This window comes from Micropterus salmoides, unplaced genomic scaffold (assembly GCF_014851395.1).
Source record: "Micropterus salmoides isolate LMB-PRFRI ecotype aquatic unplaced genomic scaffold, ASM1485139v1 Ms_hic_scaffold_23, whole genome shotgun sequence".
NCBI classification, from domain to species: domain Eukaryota; kingdom Metazoa; phylum Chordata; class Actinopteri; order Centrarchiformes; family Centrarchidae; genus Micropterus; species Micropterus salmoides.
The window spans coordinates 4,149,990-4,165,170 of record NW_024041484.1 but is presented as its reverse complement, the minus strand read 5'-3'; the positions used below and the strand labels follow the sequence as shown (position 1 = coordinate 4,165,170).

The window sequence follows — 15,181 nt, the reverse complement described above, 5'->3', positions numbered from 1 at the left end:
GTTTGAGAATCATGCCTTACAAAAAAGTAAAGGTTTTAAAAATTAAAATGATGTTGCAGTCTGATTTATGTCCTGTGCTTTATAAATTTAAACAGCTAAGATTTTTGAAGTGGATCTTATTGAGGCATTCAATTATTTTAATAAAACATAAAATATTTAAGTCTGGCTATTACAACAAATGCATTATGGAATAGTTGAATGAATGGAATGAGTTGTCTCTTCATGTCTGAACTGGAGACCTCTGAAATACCTCAAGAATAAAGTCACAGGAAACGTAACACCTGTGAACTACGACTCCCACAATTCTCTGCTGCGTCTCTGGCAGGTCTCCCGATACTTGCTGCATTGGCTAATGTTTACAGTCCTATGGTTCGCCTGTAGTCCAGCACAAGGTGTTTGGAAACATGGAGGTGACAGCAGCACGCCGTTCGTTTCTTTGTGATATCGGTGAGAACTGTTTTCACAACAGCTTACACTGCAAATGTCAGCTGCCTCAATAATGTCTCGAATGGCAGTCGATTTTGTTGTTTGTTGACGTCTAATCATATCAACTCCGGCTCGTGCCCTGCTCGTGCAACTGTCACTTGCAGTCTCAAATCTAAAATTGAAGATTTCAGCCGGCACATTAATACGCTGTAATGTCACCCATGGCCGTAGGTAGCCTAATAAGCGAGTTCTGGCAGTTCCAGAACTGCTTCATGTAGGCCTGCTAACTGTTTAAAAATAGTTATTCAAAGTTACACAATTTCGTTAAAGAAACTACGTTAAGCCAAGACACACACACAGGGAATTTATTGTTTTGGTCGCACATATAGTCGTTAATTCAGCCACCAATAATAATTTACCCGTTTCTTTGATATATTACTGTTATTTATTACCTAGCATCCAGTCTGATTTTGCCTATAAGCCAAAACTAATAGTTTAATAGTTTTAAAGAGTAAAAGAATTTTTATGAACATGCATGATTTTGTCTACAGTGTAACTAAGGCTTGTTTGTAATGTTGTGGAAACAAATACAAAGAGGTAAGAGTTACAGTATTAGCTTTGTTAAAATATGTTTTAAAGTTGTGAGACTTACAAGTATTTGTAGGAAAATGTAAAATTTGAAAAAAGCTTTCATTGTTCCCAAGTGTTTGTAAAAGTACTGTTCATGTGTTACTGTCTGCATCAGGGTTCTGGGCAGACCGGACTGCCCTGCATGAAGCAGCGTCCCATGGCAGGGCCCTGCAGCTGAAACAGCTGATAGAAAGTGGAGCATCAGTCAACATGGTGACGGTGGACAACATCACTCCGCTCCATGAAGCCTGCATACAGGCTCATCCAAACTGTGCCCGGCTGCTGCTGGAGGCTGGAGCCCAGGTGGGATAAAACCAAAACTCCATGATGCTCCCTCTATAGTGGACCAAACTTAACTTTTATACATGAAATTAAAAGAAATTAGATTAAATCTTATCATGAACCTAATAAAATGGTGCAGGCTTAATTAATTAATAGTACATTTGTGAGGTTTGGGAAGCAACGAGAAAGTCTCCGTATTTACCGTGGACCTTTGGCAGTGCCCAGGTAGTGGACTTTCTGGCACCTCTCCAGCTAAAAGTCCGTATGACTGGTCCACGCTCCGGTTCCCAAGCCAAGTCCTCGCAGACTGAGCTGCAAATAAACTTTATTTATATCATCCACTTTTCACATTGTGATAGTTCCCAGTAAGCCTAGCATGTGCCGCTAAAATGTTGGTAACAATCTTACCCTGCTCTTCCAGGTGGATGTACGGACCATCCATGGCAGCACTCCTCTGTGTAACGCCTGTGCTTCTGGCAGCTTGGAGTGTGCCAAGCTGCTTTTGGAGTACAGAGCCAAAGTTAACCCATCCCTCACAGCTCTCACTGCCTCGCCACTCCACGAGGCCTGCATTCAAGGTAAATCTTAAGCAGCAATAAGACAGGGTTCAACCAGTCATACCCCATCAGACGTCTCCACTGTAAGTAAAACTTTACATTCCTCTCAGGTAATGTTGAAGTAGTGAGGCTGATGATAGCCAGCGGTGCCATGCTGGAGGCGTATGATGTCCATTTTGGTCCACCCCTTCACATCGCATGTGCTAAAGGACACGTGGACTGTGTCAAGGAGCTGCTTAATGCAGGTCAGCAAGACGACTGCAGTGTCAGAAAGAATGAATTGGTCCTTAAAACGGAAAGTGTTGAATGGTTGTGTCCTACATTTCTCTCAATGCCAAGGCCAGCAGGCTGTCACACTAGCTATGTGTAAGTTCAAAAGTAGCTTAGTTTGAAAGTAGTCAAAGAGTTACTCTCTACCTTTATACTAAGATATAACTTCAAATGTACACCTCCCCTGTGCAAGTGTAAGTCATTCCTTATTACGTGTTGTCATTGTGAATGGTTAGAAAGATGGAGAGAGCAAGAAGAAGTCTTTTCTGTAAGATGTAAGATGGACGTTTTCTGCAGACCTTTTGTTAATGTTTTTACGGCACAAAACATCAAAATACAAAAGAAGCAACTGGCAAATGATACCTGAATTATTAATGAGGTAACCGACAAACAGCTCACACATGAAAGCATACATTACTTTCACCTTTTTAATTAAACAGAAGTTAGGTGTCTTTCCCATTTTACATGAATGACGTTTTACTCCGCGATAATGTTTTCATTCAGTCAACTTAGTTAAAGGTTTCCTGTGTAGTTTTTGACCTCTACTACCTCTGTTGAACTGTTTTTATATGAGTGGGCCCCCATTTATTATTTTTGTTGTGCACGGGCTACGTAATACACAGCACTGCCAGTGGTTTCACACTATTCCACGGATTTAAAGCTGGATGTAATGCGCTAAGATATGCAGCAATGTCCCAGCAAAGACAGGAAGAAGAAGACTGCTAGCAAGTAAAAGTATGGATGTAACCAATGTTGGACTAAAAATACTTTTATTTTTGTACTTTCTATTATTTATTTAATAAAATTTAAAATCAGCTTGGCAGTTTTTTTATGAGGAAGGAAATGGACTAGACACTAGATTTGCTAGAGTTCAAGGATGCACACAATGCGTTTTGGCAAGTAACACCAAATGTAAACATGACTTTACTTTGTTTGGAAGAAAAGTCCACAGGGCACCTTTAAGTGAAAGCATAAGTAGGGGTGGTGCAACTGAACAAAGAGGTGAGTTTAGTGTGAAACTTATGTTGGACAACGTAGAGCTGAGTGTTGACTGTATGAACTTATGCTCAGCCGGTGCAAAAGTTTGCTGAGCTTGTTAGGGCTATCCCTTGTAATTTGATGATTTAGATGTGAGAGAGTCCCCAATTGATTATACAAGTCATCAAAAAAAAATTTGTAGGCAACAACCTCTTGCCAGTGTCGTTGCAGGCTGCCAGCCTGGTCTTGTTCATTGCACCTGGTTCAAGTCTTGCTTTAGTGATGTTTGGAGGCAAACTTCTGTCCCTTTCACCCTGAAATCAGTGATTTAACATTTAACCACAGCACCCCTCCGTGGTGATTTGTTTTCCATAGCACAAGCTGCAGCAGAATGAGATATATACAGAGTTTTATGCAAGAGCATTGCTTCTTCCATTTTGATTTGTTTTAAAAACGTAATATAAAAATGTAGTCAATGTGGTGAAACCTTATTAAAATGTACAATAAACAATGAAAATGAATTAATCTTGCTTCACCCATTTGCTAAAGGAACTGCTGGTTTACATATAATAAATGTCTCATAACAAGCGATCCGTACCAGTGTTCTACTGAAAGTGTAATATATATTTTATATATATAAAATTCTTATTTTTAAAAAACAAAAAAATGCAATAAAAGCATCTGCTGGACAGTTGTGGTATGCTCAACATCACAAGTTTTGGCTCTTGGTAATGTTAGTACATTATGAAATTCAACTTACAGAGACTTGAATCGCATTGAATTGCGTAAGATTAGTGTTGAATTCCGTCTGGAATATCTTTGAAAAAACCAACAGCAGCGAGCAACAGATCATTTCAGCTGTGATGAGTCCATAAATCTATACAAACAGGCTTAAGCTCGTCTTAACTTCCTCCAGGTGCCAACGTGAATTCTGTCACGTTCCACGAGACAGCTTTGCACCATGCAGCACGAGTCAACATGGTGGACATGATCGAGCTGTTGGTGGAGTTTGGAGCTAACGTGTACGCCAGCGACAACCTGGCAAGGAAGCCCATAGACTACACAACACCTGCCTCTCCTGCTTACGCCTGCCTCATGTTTTATGAAAGTAAGTTCATGCACTGCTCCAGAGAGGAGCTGTTAGCAGCCTTTTTTCTTTTCTCACTTTTGCTATTGACTCAGCATAGCATAAACCTCTTCTTCTCAACAGGTAATCCTCTGAGCCTGCAGCAGCTTTGTAGAATCGCCGTGAGGATGATGCTTGGTACCAGAGCCTTAGAGGTCATAGGTCAGCTGGACATTTCCCACCGCATCCACAGCTACCTCCAGTACTGTGATCATCCCACATCATTATGTGACACCTGAACTGATGTTCTAAACCTGTAAGAGAGACTGGTGATATTCTCTTAAAATGTCTCCACTCTAAAAAGAAGCATCATGGACAACATATCAGCTAATAAAATGTTAGGTTAGCCACCATATTTCTTTGATATGTCATGTGACTCAGGATTGATGTCATCATTGCTTCTTTAATTGTCCATCTCGTTGTATTGTAATATAATGTAGTGTATTATGCAGTATCTATCCTGACGTAGAATAAATTGTCGTTCTTCACAGATCATGAAATAACCTGTTTGGTGTAAACACTACATACCCCAGCATGGCTTGGAGTTCCGGGTATGTCACGTGGCTTCTGCCGCATGTAAATATTTACACGGACCCGGCTGATTACAAACATCTCGTGTCTCCGTTTCTGTGTTAACGTTGTTAATTTGGCGCGGAGAGGAAAGACAAAGGATGGAAATTGAAAGTGCTCGGCCGTATTTCTTTGGAGACATCGGTGAGTATGAAATAAAGACAACAGGACCGGTGAGAGTAACGTTATCGCTTTCTGGATCTCGACCCAGTTTGACATGTATGTTAGGACCATCAGCGGGCAAGCTAACATGCTAGCAAGCGGCAGTTCCTGGCACGTTTTACTGATTCTTTAGCCAGCCTTTTAACATTTGTGGCACTGCAGAAGGTGTGTATAAAAAGCCTTTGACGTATAGTATACTACACATTGACTATAGTAATGTGAGAAAATGGCATTGGAATTATGCGGTGCTGACAACAGGAAAGTACTCAGAGCTCTCAAGTCTTATTAAAAGTGAGATAAGGAGGAGTCACTCAGATATTTGCTGCAGCGGCCCCTCTGCCCCAGCCAAGTTTTTACTAGCAGTTAAATTTTACCTATAGTTCATAAGTAACTCGAACAAATAGAAAGTATAACAATAGGTAAATATGATAAGACACTATATATATACTTCAAAAATTCAAATGTATCAAAGTAAAAAGAAATTTGGCCCCAAAGGAGCCCACTGAACAAGCAGCGCTGTACACATAGGCCTACAGTAGAATGCCAAGCTGTGTGCCAAGATTATGAAGGGTGTTTTGTGTTGTAATTGTTTGTTGCACATTTTAATGCCTTGATAACAGGGGTAGGGGGCTCCCGCTTAAAGCACTGTGGCTCAAGGTCAGCTATTTACACCGTCATGATGGATGATAGCTTTCCATCCAGAGCCAAAATATAGAAAAACCTCTCTATTCCTTGCCTTAGTTTCAGGTAGCCGAAGCTAAGCCCAGTGGTGGACAGTAACAAAGTAGTACTCTAGTTAAGTACACATTAGAGGGATTTGTATTTTCTTTTCTAGCCACTTTCTACTTCTACTTCACCACATCTCAAAGGGAAATATTGTACTGTTTACTTTATCTGACAGCTTAATTACTAGTTACTTTAAAAATAAGCTTTTTGCACACAAAATGTATTTAGAGTTTAAAAAATAGGATGAAAGTTAAATTACTTAACAGTTTATAGAAGTCCAGTTAGTATCAGTTAATCAGTTAGTCAGCTAATTGACAGAAATTTAATTGGCAACTGTTTTGGTATTAGTCATGGTTCCAGCTTCACAAATGTGAAGATTTGCTGCTTTTACTTGATTATTTTAATGAATTTTAATCAGTTTTGGACTGACAAAACAAGCAGTATGAAGGTGTCACTTGGGTGCTGGATAACTTTGACAACATTTCTCACTATTTTCAGAATTTATTACAAATCATTTAATATACAGTTATGTACTATAGCAACCTTCACAATAATACAACAAGATTAAGATGCTTCTTTATTCACCATACTATAAGAACAACAATAGGTGATAATACTTGATTACTACCCATCTCTACACATGTTCTCTTGTGACCTGTTCCCCTGCAGGCTGCTGGTCAGAGAGAACAGACATGCACAAGGCAGCGTCCCTCGGCCAGGCCGTCCAGCTGCAGCACCTCATACAAAGCGGAGCCTCAGTCAACGTCGTGGCGGTGGACTCCATCACGCCGCTGCACGAGGCCTGCATCCGTGGACAGACCCAGTGTGTACGGCTGTTGCTGGATGCTGGAGCCCAGGTGAGGGCGACAGACAGATGCCTGTCTGCCATGTCATGGGGTGATTTTTGTAGAAAACGGCTATCGGTGTCTCCTTAAACCTAATCCCTAAACTATCCCACACATTTCCCACACAGCCATTAAATTCATAAACATGATATATATTGCAATGAACACAGAAAGATTCTGCCCAACAAAATATAATATAACTATAATATATATATATACTGTATCATCCTAAATCCCATGATGCATCTCAGGTGGACGCGAGGAACGTAGACGGGAGCACTCCGCTGTGTGATGCCTGTTCAGCTGGAAGTTTGGAGTGTGTAAGGCTCTTGCTGGAGCATGGTGCCAAAGTCAACCCTACCCTCACGTCCCGCACAGCCTCACCTCTCCATGAGGCCTGCATGGGAGGTGAGTGCCTCAGCTCAACTTACGTGCCTTTTGGCTTTCACACCTTCCCTTATTTAGTTTACCCCCTTGGTGCGCTTCATTTGGGCTGGTATGCCACTCAGGTGCGCACAACAACAAGCACAAGCGTACACAAGCAGACCTGGTGGTGGACTCGGCCCACTTTCAATAGAACTCTGGTACGGATCGCTTGTGATGAGAAAGCAAATAAACCAACCACAGGATTTATTGATAGCAGATCTGTGATCTGAGCATTATTTCTAAAGCTAATAAATCCATCTGCTGATTGTGAAATGTGTTCAGGAAGCAATCTTATAGTTGATCTTTATAAGCTATAATAATGCAAATCATTTGTTTACCACGTATACATGTCAGTGCAGGTATTTACCCTGATTATTAGGGTAAAAGCTGTAAAAAAAAAAAAAATGTCCCTGTACTCTGTGTACTTCAAAAAGTTTATAAAACATTTTTTGAAAGCGATCCCACAGTCATTAGCTCTGAATCGTTACTGTACAAGACGCCTGCTTTTGTCCTGAACTGCAGGTGTGAAAGCAGCCTTAGCTTCTGTGAAATCGAGTTACCCATCTGTTTAAGCATGACGGTAATCTTTATAAAACAGCGTATATGACACAATATTGTCCTATCATTTTTCAGGAAACTCAGAATGTGTGAAGCTCCTGATTAACATGGGGGCCTGTCTGGAGTCATATGACCTTTACTACGGGACCCCGCTGCACATGGCTTGTGCTAACAAACACACTGACTGTGTTAAAGTGCTACTCAATGCAGGTAAGCGTCATACTCCAATTATCAGTGTGGCCAAACATGCAGTTTGGCATGTTTTAGGCTATTAACTACAAATTGTATAAACTTTACTAATGACCATTTGACAAAGCAGTTTGTTTAGACTGATCCCCCCTCTTCCAGGTAGCCACTTTTTTCAGCACCCTGTGAAAATCAACATGCAGGTAGTTGAAACGTGAATAAGATAGGTAAAGTATCTGCCTAAAGTAAGCGTCATGATGCAGTTGCAAGTATGGACAAATCTGTAAACTCTTCCTTATTAGTGCTTTTTTACAAAAGCTCTGACATGCGAGCATTAGTTGCCAAACACCAAACACTCTTTATTGTTTGTGTAAGAGCTACATTACATTACAAATAACAGAGTTGAGTTTGTTAATAAATGCATTACATTGCATAGGAATATGAATTGAATTATTGTGAAAATGCAGTTTATTTTTGTAGAACATATAAAACACATAAGAACAGGGATATTTCCAAATGTTTTCCATTTTGAGAGAAGCTCTGTTGGGATTTACCTTGTGGATGGAAATTGAAAACTTGACTCCATATGGAGGATGTTAGTAAACCGTCACACCCATACGATTGGTCGTCCACCTTTTTTTAGAGTCAGATTGAGATAGACCAAGAGGATCTCCCAACACTGTGATTTCGCCCCTACACTTCGTCTTGCACATCAGATTTGACACCAGAACTTGTGGTTTAACAATATAGGCAGCTAAGCAACTGGCATTGAAGTAATTGTAAAATGTTTTCCATGGATTATGGTTGGCAGTAAAGTGATTTGTAGTGTTTGTAAGGTTTAAGCACAAGGCTCGTGATATTCTAGATTTTTTTCAAATCACATGAAAAGATCAAAACCAACAATAAATTTATTCTAATAACAATTGTGTGTGTATCCAACACCTGATACACTGTGTCTTCTTCCTCTGCGACATAGGGTTGATCTTTTGATGAGATTTGTTTGCGATAAGAAAAGGCAGCCTTATCCTTCAAGGGCAGACATTGATTAAGTTCAATTTCATTTATAAATTACATTAATGTCCTTTTCCTTTTAGGTGCTAAAGTGAATGCTGCCAGGCTACATGAGACTCCGCTGCACCACGCTGCTCAAAACATGCGAGTTGAAATGATAGAGATACTGGTGGAGTTCGGGGCCAACGTCTACGCCAGAGATCAGCACAACAGGAAACCTGTTGATTACACCACGCCAGGTTCTCCCTCTGCCTCCTACCTACAGTTTTATGAGAGTAAGTTATTCACGAAAGTCAGGGCTGCATAGAAAACAAATCTTTAGATCTCCCAGTTTGTGTAGTTGCCTTTATTCCTGGAGAGGTGTAGTGTCAACATAGCACCAGCTGATGGCAGGCAAGGATCGCTTTTCACTTCCATGAAGTCCCACACAGATGACACCTGTTGTGTACCACGATGCTCATATATACAGCTAGTCAGGTATAGGTTAGCTGGTATATGAGAAGGGGGTGATTTCCACTTCTTAATTCCAGGGACAGAGCTTTATTTAGAAGGTGCAGCACAGTGTGGAACAAGAAATGCACAGCAGTTTTTAGACTTTAAATACAAACAAATAAGACTAGAATTATCATACTTTCCATAGTTACATTTAGTTACAAATCTCACTGAAAATACTCATACATTCAGTTTTAGCTAATTGATATTGCAATCTGTTTACCAGTCCCATGGTGTTATTGTGACTTGATTTTTTTTGTATTTCTTTTTTTTTTTTCTGTCTGCAGCCACTCCTATGAGTCTCCAGCAGCTCAGCAGGTTGGCAGTGAGGAAGAGGCTGGGCACCAGAGCTCTGGAGGTCATAGTTCAACTGAACATACCAAAGCTCATCATAAGCTACCTCTGCTATCAGTGAGTGTCGTCTGGAGGAAAGACTGAAGACTCACAGAGCTGCCGCACAAGTCAGCAAAGCTGCCACCCCATTAGATATCATAATAGTAGACATACATTTTAGTGACAAGCACAGTGTTCTCCCATGCACCTCAAGTAAGAAATTTTCATTACTACAACTGGAATGCCTGTCAGTCTGTGGAATATATGCACCATATGCCTGGATCAGACTATAGGATATCAGTTCAGTTATGTGCTGAAAAGATTAATAATAATAATAATAATAATAATGGCCTGACCAGCCAGATTTGGGCATCTGGGAACAGAAATGAGCTCGTTTCATTCATGCCAGCTTCTATCATAAGGATTATATTGTTGGGGAAGTCGGCCCTTGGCATATCCTTCCAGATCAAGTGGAGAAAGACAGTGAGCTATCATTGGTGGGGACAGACGTGTCGCCTAATCTGACACAGTGACCTTTTTGCAAGGCAATAATATCAGTGCAGACTCGTCCCGGCATTACAGTGTGAAGATAATCTTCACTGTGCGAAGATTATTTTATAGTGAGGGTTAGTTGTTGCCAAGTATGCAGTCTTAACTATAAACTGCAGCTATAAAAGTCTTAAATAGCATTTAATGTTAGACATTTAAATAAATAGAAGTGTAACATGCACTGCAAGAGAAGAGAGTGCTTTTAATATTAGAGATCATTTTAGATGGGTAATTTATTTGAAGTAAGTGTCAGAGCTCAGGTAGAGGAAGAAGACAGATGGCATAGATGTTGGCAACAGAGGCAACATCATAAGTGTTTTTTTGACTGAATCCTGGATTTGCTGGGAAAATGCATGCAAATCTTTAAACTCGCAGGTGTACTGCAAACTGTTGCTGAGTAACATTGCGTGCATGCTCTGTCAACGTTCTCTGGAAAGGTTTTTTTAGAATCAAAACAACATCCAGAGGAATGCCAAGCAGTCTTGCTGTCACAGCGGCACTCAGTGTGACATTGACCAGGTGCTGCTTCACCTTCATCTCAGATTCCTGTGAATCACACCTCGCGCCTGGCAACAGCCTTTGTTTGATACAGACACTGAAGTCTCGAGGAAGCAGTGATCCTGGCTGCCTATTTATAGCTTTGTGTCTGTTGCTCCATTAAATGTGCTTATAGAGGACCCAGAGAGTTCAGCGCGGCCTTTTATCAGTATTTTTAGAAGGAGGTGCAGGAAGTTTGTAATGTCTTGCATAAAGTGTTTTAGTTTGCTTTATTGGCTCTCTTCTAAGTTGACCTTACCTATTTTGGAAGTTTTATAACTTGTATTTATCCGTGCTGGTTGAATCAGGCCTGGAAGATAAGTTGGAGACATGTGTAGCACATTACAAGATGACATTTGTTTGTGGGTACACAATGCTAGTTCAAAAGTCATGTATGTTTTAGTCCATGTGTGATCTCTGTTTCACCTCAGACCAAGACATAAATCAAATTGTTTGGCGCACACTGTCTTTAACAGTGAACTTTGTTTAAGTAATTCTGGAGACCAGGCCACCATTTTATATGAAAAATAATAAACATCTCATCAGCCTAAATCACAAAGTGGGCTTGCAGCAGAAGCTACAGTAATTGCAAACCACTGTTTGCACAAATTACGTTTTGTTGGCAGGTATGGACACCTCTTCACCCAAAAGAAGTAAACAATTCAAACTTAAAGGACAAAACCTTTGTTTTTGCCAATACATCTCAACCCAAGGGTAGCACACCACTGTTCATCTGACTTTAATACAGTCCTTATCCGAGTCTGATGACGAACAAAGTACAGCGCTGTGTAACTACAGAACCTTCATTTAGTCTGTGTTTTAACATGTTTTACCTCTTGAACTACATTGATACTTTTAACATTATAAAAAAGTACTAAACATGCGTTACATTTTTCAGAGCATACCATGTCTTTCTCTCTAGTTCTGCTCACATTTATTGCAGCATGCCGTGGTAATCAACCTGCAGAGTCTTGTTTGAGGATTATTCTGCTTCTCCAGACTTTCAAGGTTCTGTGAAAGTTAATTCAATTCACTTTTATTTATATAGTGTCGATTCATAACACAAGTTACCTTATTGCACTTTTCATATAGAGCAGGTCTAGACCGTACTCTTTGTAGTGTTATCTACAGAGGCCCAACTATTCCCATCATGAGCAAGCAGTTGGCGACAGTGGAAAGGAAAAAACCATGGGCAGAACCTAGATTACAAGTTACATTATCATTAGAACCCAACCTAAGCTAAGGGATTAAAAACATGGATTATTATATAGCCCCCCCCTCACCAGCACCATCAAGTTGAAGTTGAAAATAAACTTCTCAGTGCCCTGTGGTAGACAGACTACAGTATATAATGGAGACACTGTTTCTAAACTACTACAAACATATTTTTGGCACTTAGCTTGTTTCCTACTGGCCGACATACTGTACATACTGATAAAATCTGCCATGAACTAATGTCATCCCAGTCAGGATCTAGTTGTCTGGCTGAGTTGTTCACACTGTCCAGGTTGGTGCATTCATGTACCTTGTTATTTTCTCCTGTTGCCACTATACTGATGCACAAGAAGATTCTCAGTCATCCAGGTCATAGTTATCCCAGGAAGGTTAAATCAAAGGCAGCTGGACCTGGTTGAAGAGACATTTCACACCCAAGCACAAGAAAAGTGATGAAGTGTATGCCGTCCAATGCGGTGAGGAATGCGCAGACTTGTATATTGGGGAAACTAAACAACTGATGGCCCAACACAGAAGGGCCAATGCCTCAGGTCAAAACTCAGCAGTTTAGTTATTTTTGAAGGATAAGGGACACTTTTTCACGGACAACTATGTTTAAATTCTGGATGGAGAGGACAGATGCTTTGAAAGAGGACTGAAGGAAGCCATATACACCAAAGTGGAGGTCTGCAACACCACTTATGCCCCACCTACGATGTTGTCCATTCATTCCCGCCCAGGAGTATTCCCACATTTAACTGAAGTGCTTTTACATTTACAGTTCAGCTGCTAACCGCTGATGTTGAGTTCCCCAAGGTAATCAAAAGTATAATTGGTTGTCGCTCCCACACATCAGGGGACATTTGCATAAAGTTGAACTTTTCTGAACTGCTTATGGTCTTGAATCTGCTTGTCGGATGGTAAAATAGCTGTTGAACCCCCCCTCCCCCCACACCTTTCCGACCTCGTATTACAGGGGTTGTGTCCAACCACTTCTGTAACTTTCCAAAACTGACAATCTGGCATTATACCCACATCACCACCGTGTGTGGAGGTGAGAAAGGGGCCAGGGTTTGAACTTCTTTTGTTTTAAACCAGCTCTCTTGTTTCATTCTTCACACAACTATCTAACAACTAACAAGAGCAAAACTGAGGCCTTGTTCAAGTTTGTTCCTGGGAATGGAAGATTTCTTTACCTCACTACATATAGCACTGACTTTCCTGCATTGCCACTAAACATTGGCATGGACATAAATCTTGAGGTGCAAAATTGGCAAGATGGATGGAAATCTTTGGGCTACTGGGGAGGTTTACTAGGGTTCTTATTCTTGGGGCTATAACTCCTGCTTGGTAGAGGCACGTCTCGCCTTTATTGGATAGTCAGCAGTATAGAAATGAGAGATGGAGAATTACATGCAGCAAAAGGTCCCTGCAAACCAGGTAGGCTGTTGAAACTTTTTATGTTCATTTTCACAGCGAAATTAAAATCCGTGGAAAATATTGTCCCAACAAATCTTTTGGTGTGTTTTCAAAATATTTGGTAGCAGTGTACAGTGTTGTAGTAAAAGGCGGAAAACATGCAAAAGCACTGGTATAGTCATTTAGTCCTAGCCCTTAATCCGATTTACAAACATCTGGAGGTGCCAGCAGGCGCAGTTACCTTATGCAGCTTTAAAGAGCAAGAGGCCATCTGTCAGCTCTCGTGGAGGTCTGCACCTGTGTGTTTTACAGTTTGTCTGACAGATCTTTACAATGCATTCAAAAGCAATATCTCACGCTTTCAGACCCTGGTCCAAATCCTTCAACTCACTCCCCTCATTTGGCCCTCTCGCTAAACGTGCCCGGGCTGCACGATGCTGGCCTGAATGTGGAGCATGTCTGTTGCACTCCATAAATGTGCCAAGCTGCTGCCACTTGTTTAATGAAAATGTAAATTCCTAGAAACCAATCTTCCATCATTACAAGATATTTTGACAGTGTTTCAATGCTACAAAAATGCAGTCTGGTTTATTAAAATATTAGCCTGTAAATAAGCTTGAAGGACAGATCTGTCTTTCACATGGAGTGTTCCTTTTAAGACTTGTTCAAATATCTGACCCTGATACAGATGGGGTTTCTATTTATGGCTTGAAATAACCACTCCAAAACATGCTTGGTTTCTAAGCACTTGAAAGTTTGCTGAAGGGACTCAAAAAGCAGAGGAGGAGGGCAGACATGTAGGGAATGTCCAGTTATCTAAGATGAGAAATGGCCCTTGCTCCAAAATAGGAATGTTGAACTTCATGTTGATCGAATGAAAGCTTGGCTGGTTTGTTTTCAAACTTTCCTCCTGGTTTGTCACAGTAAATAGCACTGGCACTTCTCTCTTTTTAAGTGTTGTCTTATTAAAAGTGAATAAAGTCAGGTTTAATCTCATGTTCTGTTCCAGGTGTTAAAAAAAACTCAGGAGTCATCCCACAAAAATGTGTCAAATATTTATCTTATTAAACTGTACAGAAGTGTTACTCCGAATGTGTTGACTTATTTAATAAATTATAGTGTTGATTGTGTTTGTTGTCCTCCTGTTTTTGCATGAATGTAGCTTTCATACAAAGGGCCTCATGGTGGCTTCAGTCTGTCTGCTGCCAACTTATTCTGGTAAAAACAAACCAGAAACCACATGATTGATGCTTCATCCTGACAGTACAGCTTTGGTAGCACTGAGCTTCATATGCAGGATGCAGGGTGCTGTGTCCCAACCGTAGATTAGTTAAAGTAGAGCTAATGTTCAAGATGAATTCTTTAGCATAAAAAGTAAGTAGATAAAAAGCCAGAACTTTCCCTGCCTTCCCTCCTCCATCATTCATCCCAAGCATAAAGTGCAGTACAAAAATAGAAATTAGATTTAAAGCTGCGCTAAATTGGGTTTATTTTTTTGGTCACTTGGAGGCAGAGTAAACAAGCTTGTAAACACGTCACTGACAAATTATCACCTTTAAAGTTAATATGGCGAACATGTTTGGAGCTGGTTGCTTATTTAGCAACATTCGCATTTATTTGGAGTCATGTTTGTGTCCACTCGATCACATGTAAGTTCAATATTCACTCTCCATCAGCAGCTACAGCAAATGCTCAACTCTCTGTCTGTGTCTGTCTGCTGTTTGGTGCTGGGCAGCTAGTGTACAGAGGGATTATCAGAGCTTTTCACTGAAAACGCTGCTGCTGGTAACAGCTGATGAGAGCGGCGGGACTGAACCAAAACAGTAAAGGTGAGGGCAGCCCACAACAATGAGCTGAAACAGTTGACTGGAACTGCAGAGTTG

At 40.6% G+C, this 15,181-nt stretch overlaps 2 protein-coding genes across 2 annotated transcripts; both read left to right on the top strand.

Annotated features, from left to right (window-relative positions):
* Positions 1-303: 303 nt before the first annotated feature.
* Positions 304-4,759, top strand: asb13a.1 (ankyrin repeat and SOCS box containing 13a, tandem duplicate 1). The gene is made up of 6 exons (XM_038739275.1): positions 304-447; positions 1,172-1,359; positions 1,760-1,916; positions 2,006-2,140; positions 4,060-4,251; positions 4,354-4,759. Exons 1-6 carry the CDS (start codon positions 405-407, stop codon positions 4,506-4,508), a joined length of 870 nt encoding a protein of 289 aa, XP_038595203.1. The 5' UTR covers positions 304-404; the 3' UTR covers positions 4,509-4,759.
* LOC119918498 (ankyrin repeat and SOCS box protein 13-like) lies at positions 4,478-14,428 on the top strand. The gene is made up of 7 exons (XM_038739277.1): positions 4,478-4,611; positions 4,761-4,983; positions 6,397-6,584; positions 6,824-6,980; positions 7,632-7,766; positions 8,837-9,028; positions 9,533-14,428. The coding sequence occupies exons 2-7, from the start codon at positions 4,941-4,943 to the stop codon at positions 9,658-9,660; spliced, it is 843 nt and encodes a 280-aa protein (XP_038595205.1). The 5' UTR covers positions 4,478-4,611; positions 4,761-4,940; the 3' UTR covers positions 9,661-14,428.
* The last annotated feature ends 753 nt before the right edge of the window (positions 14,429-15,181 follow it).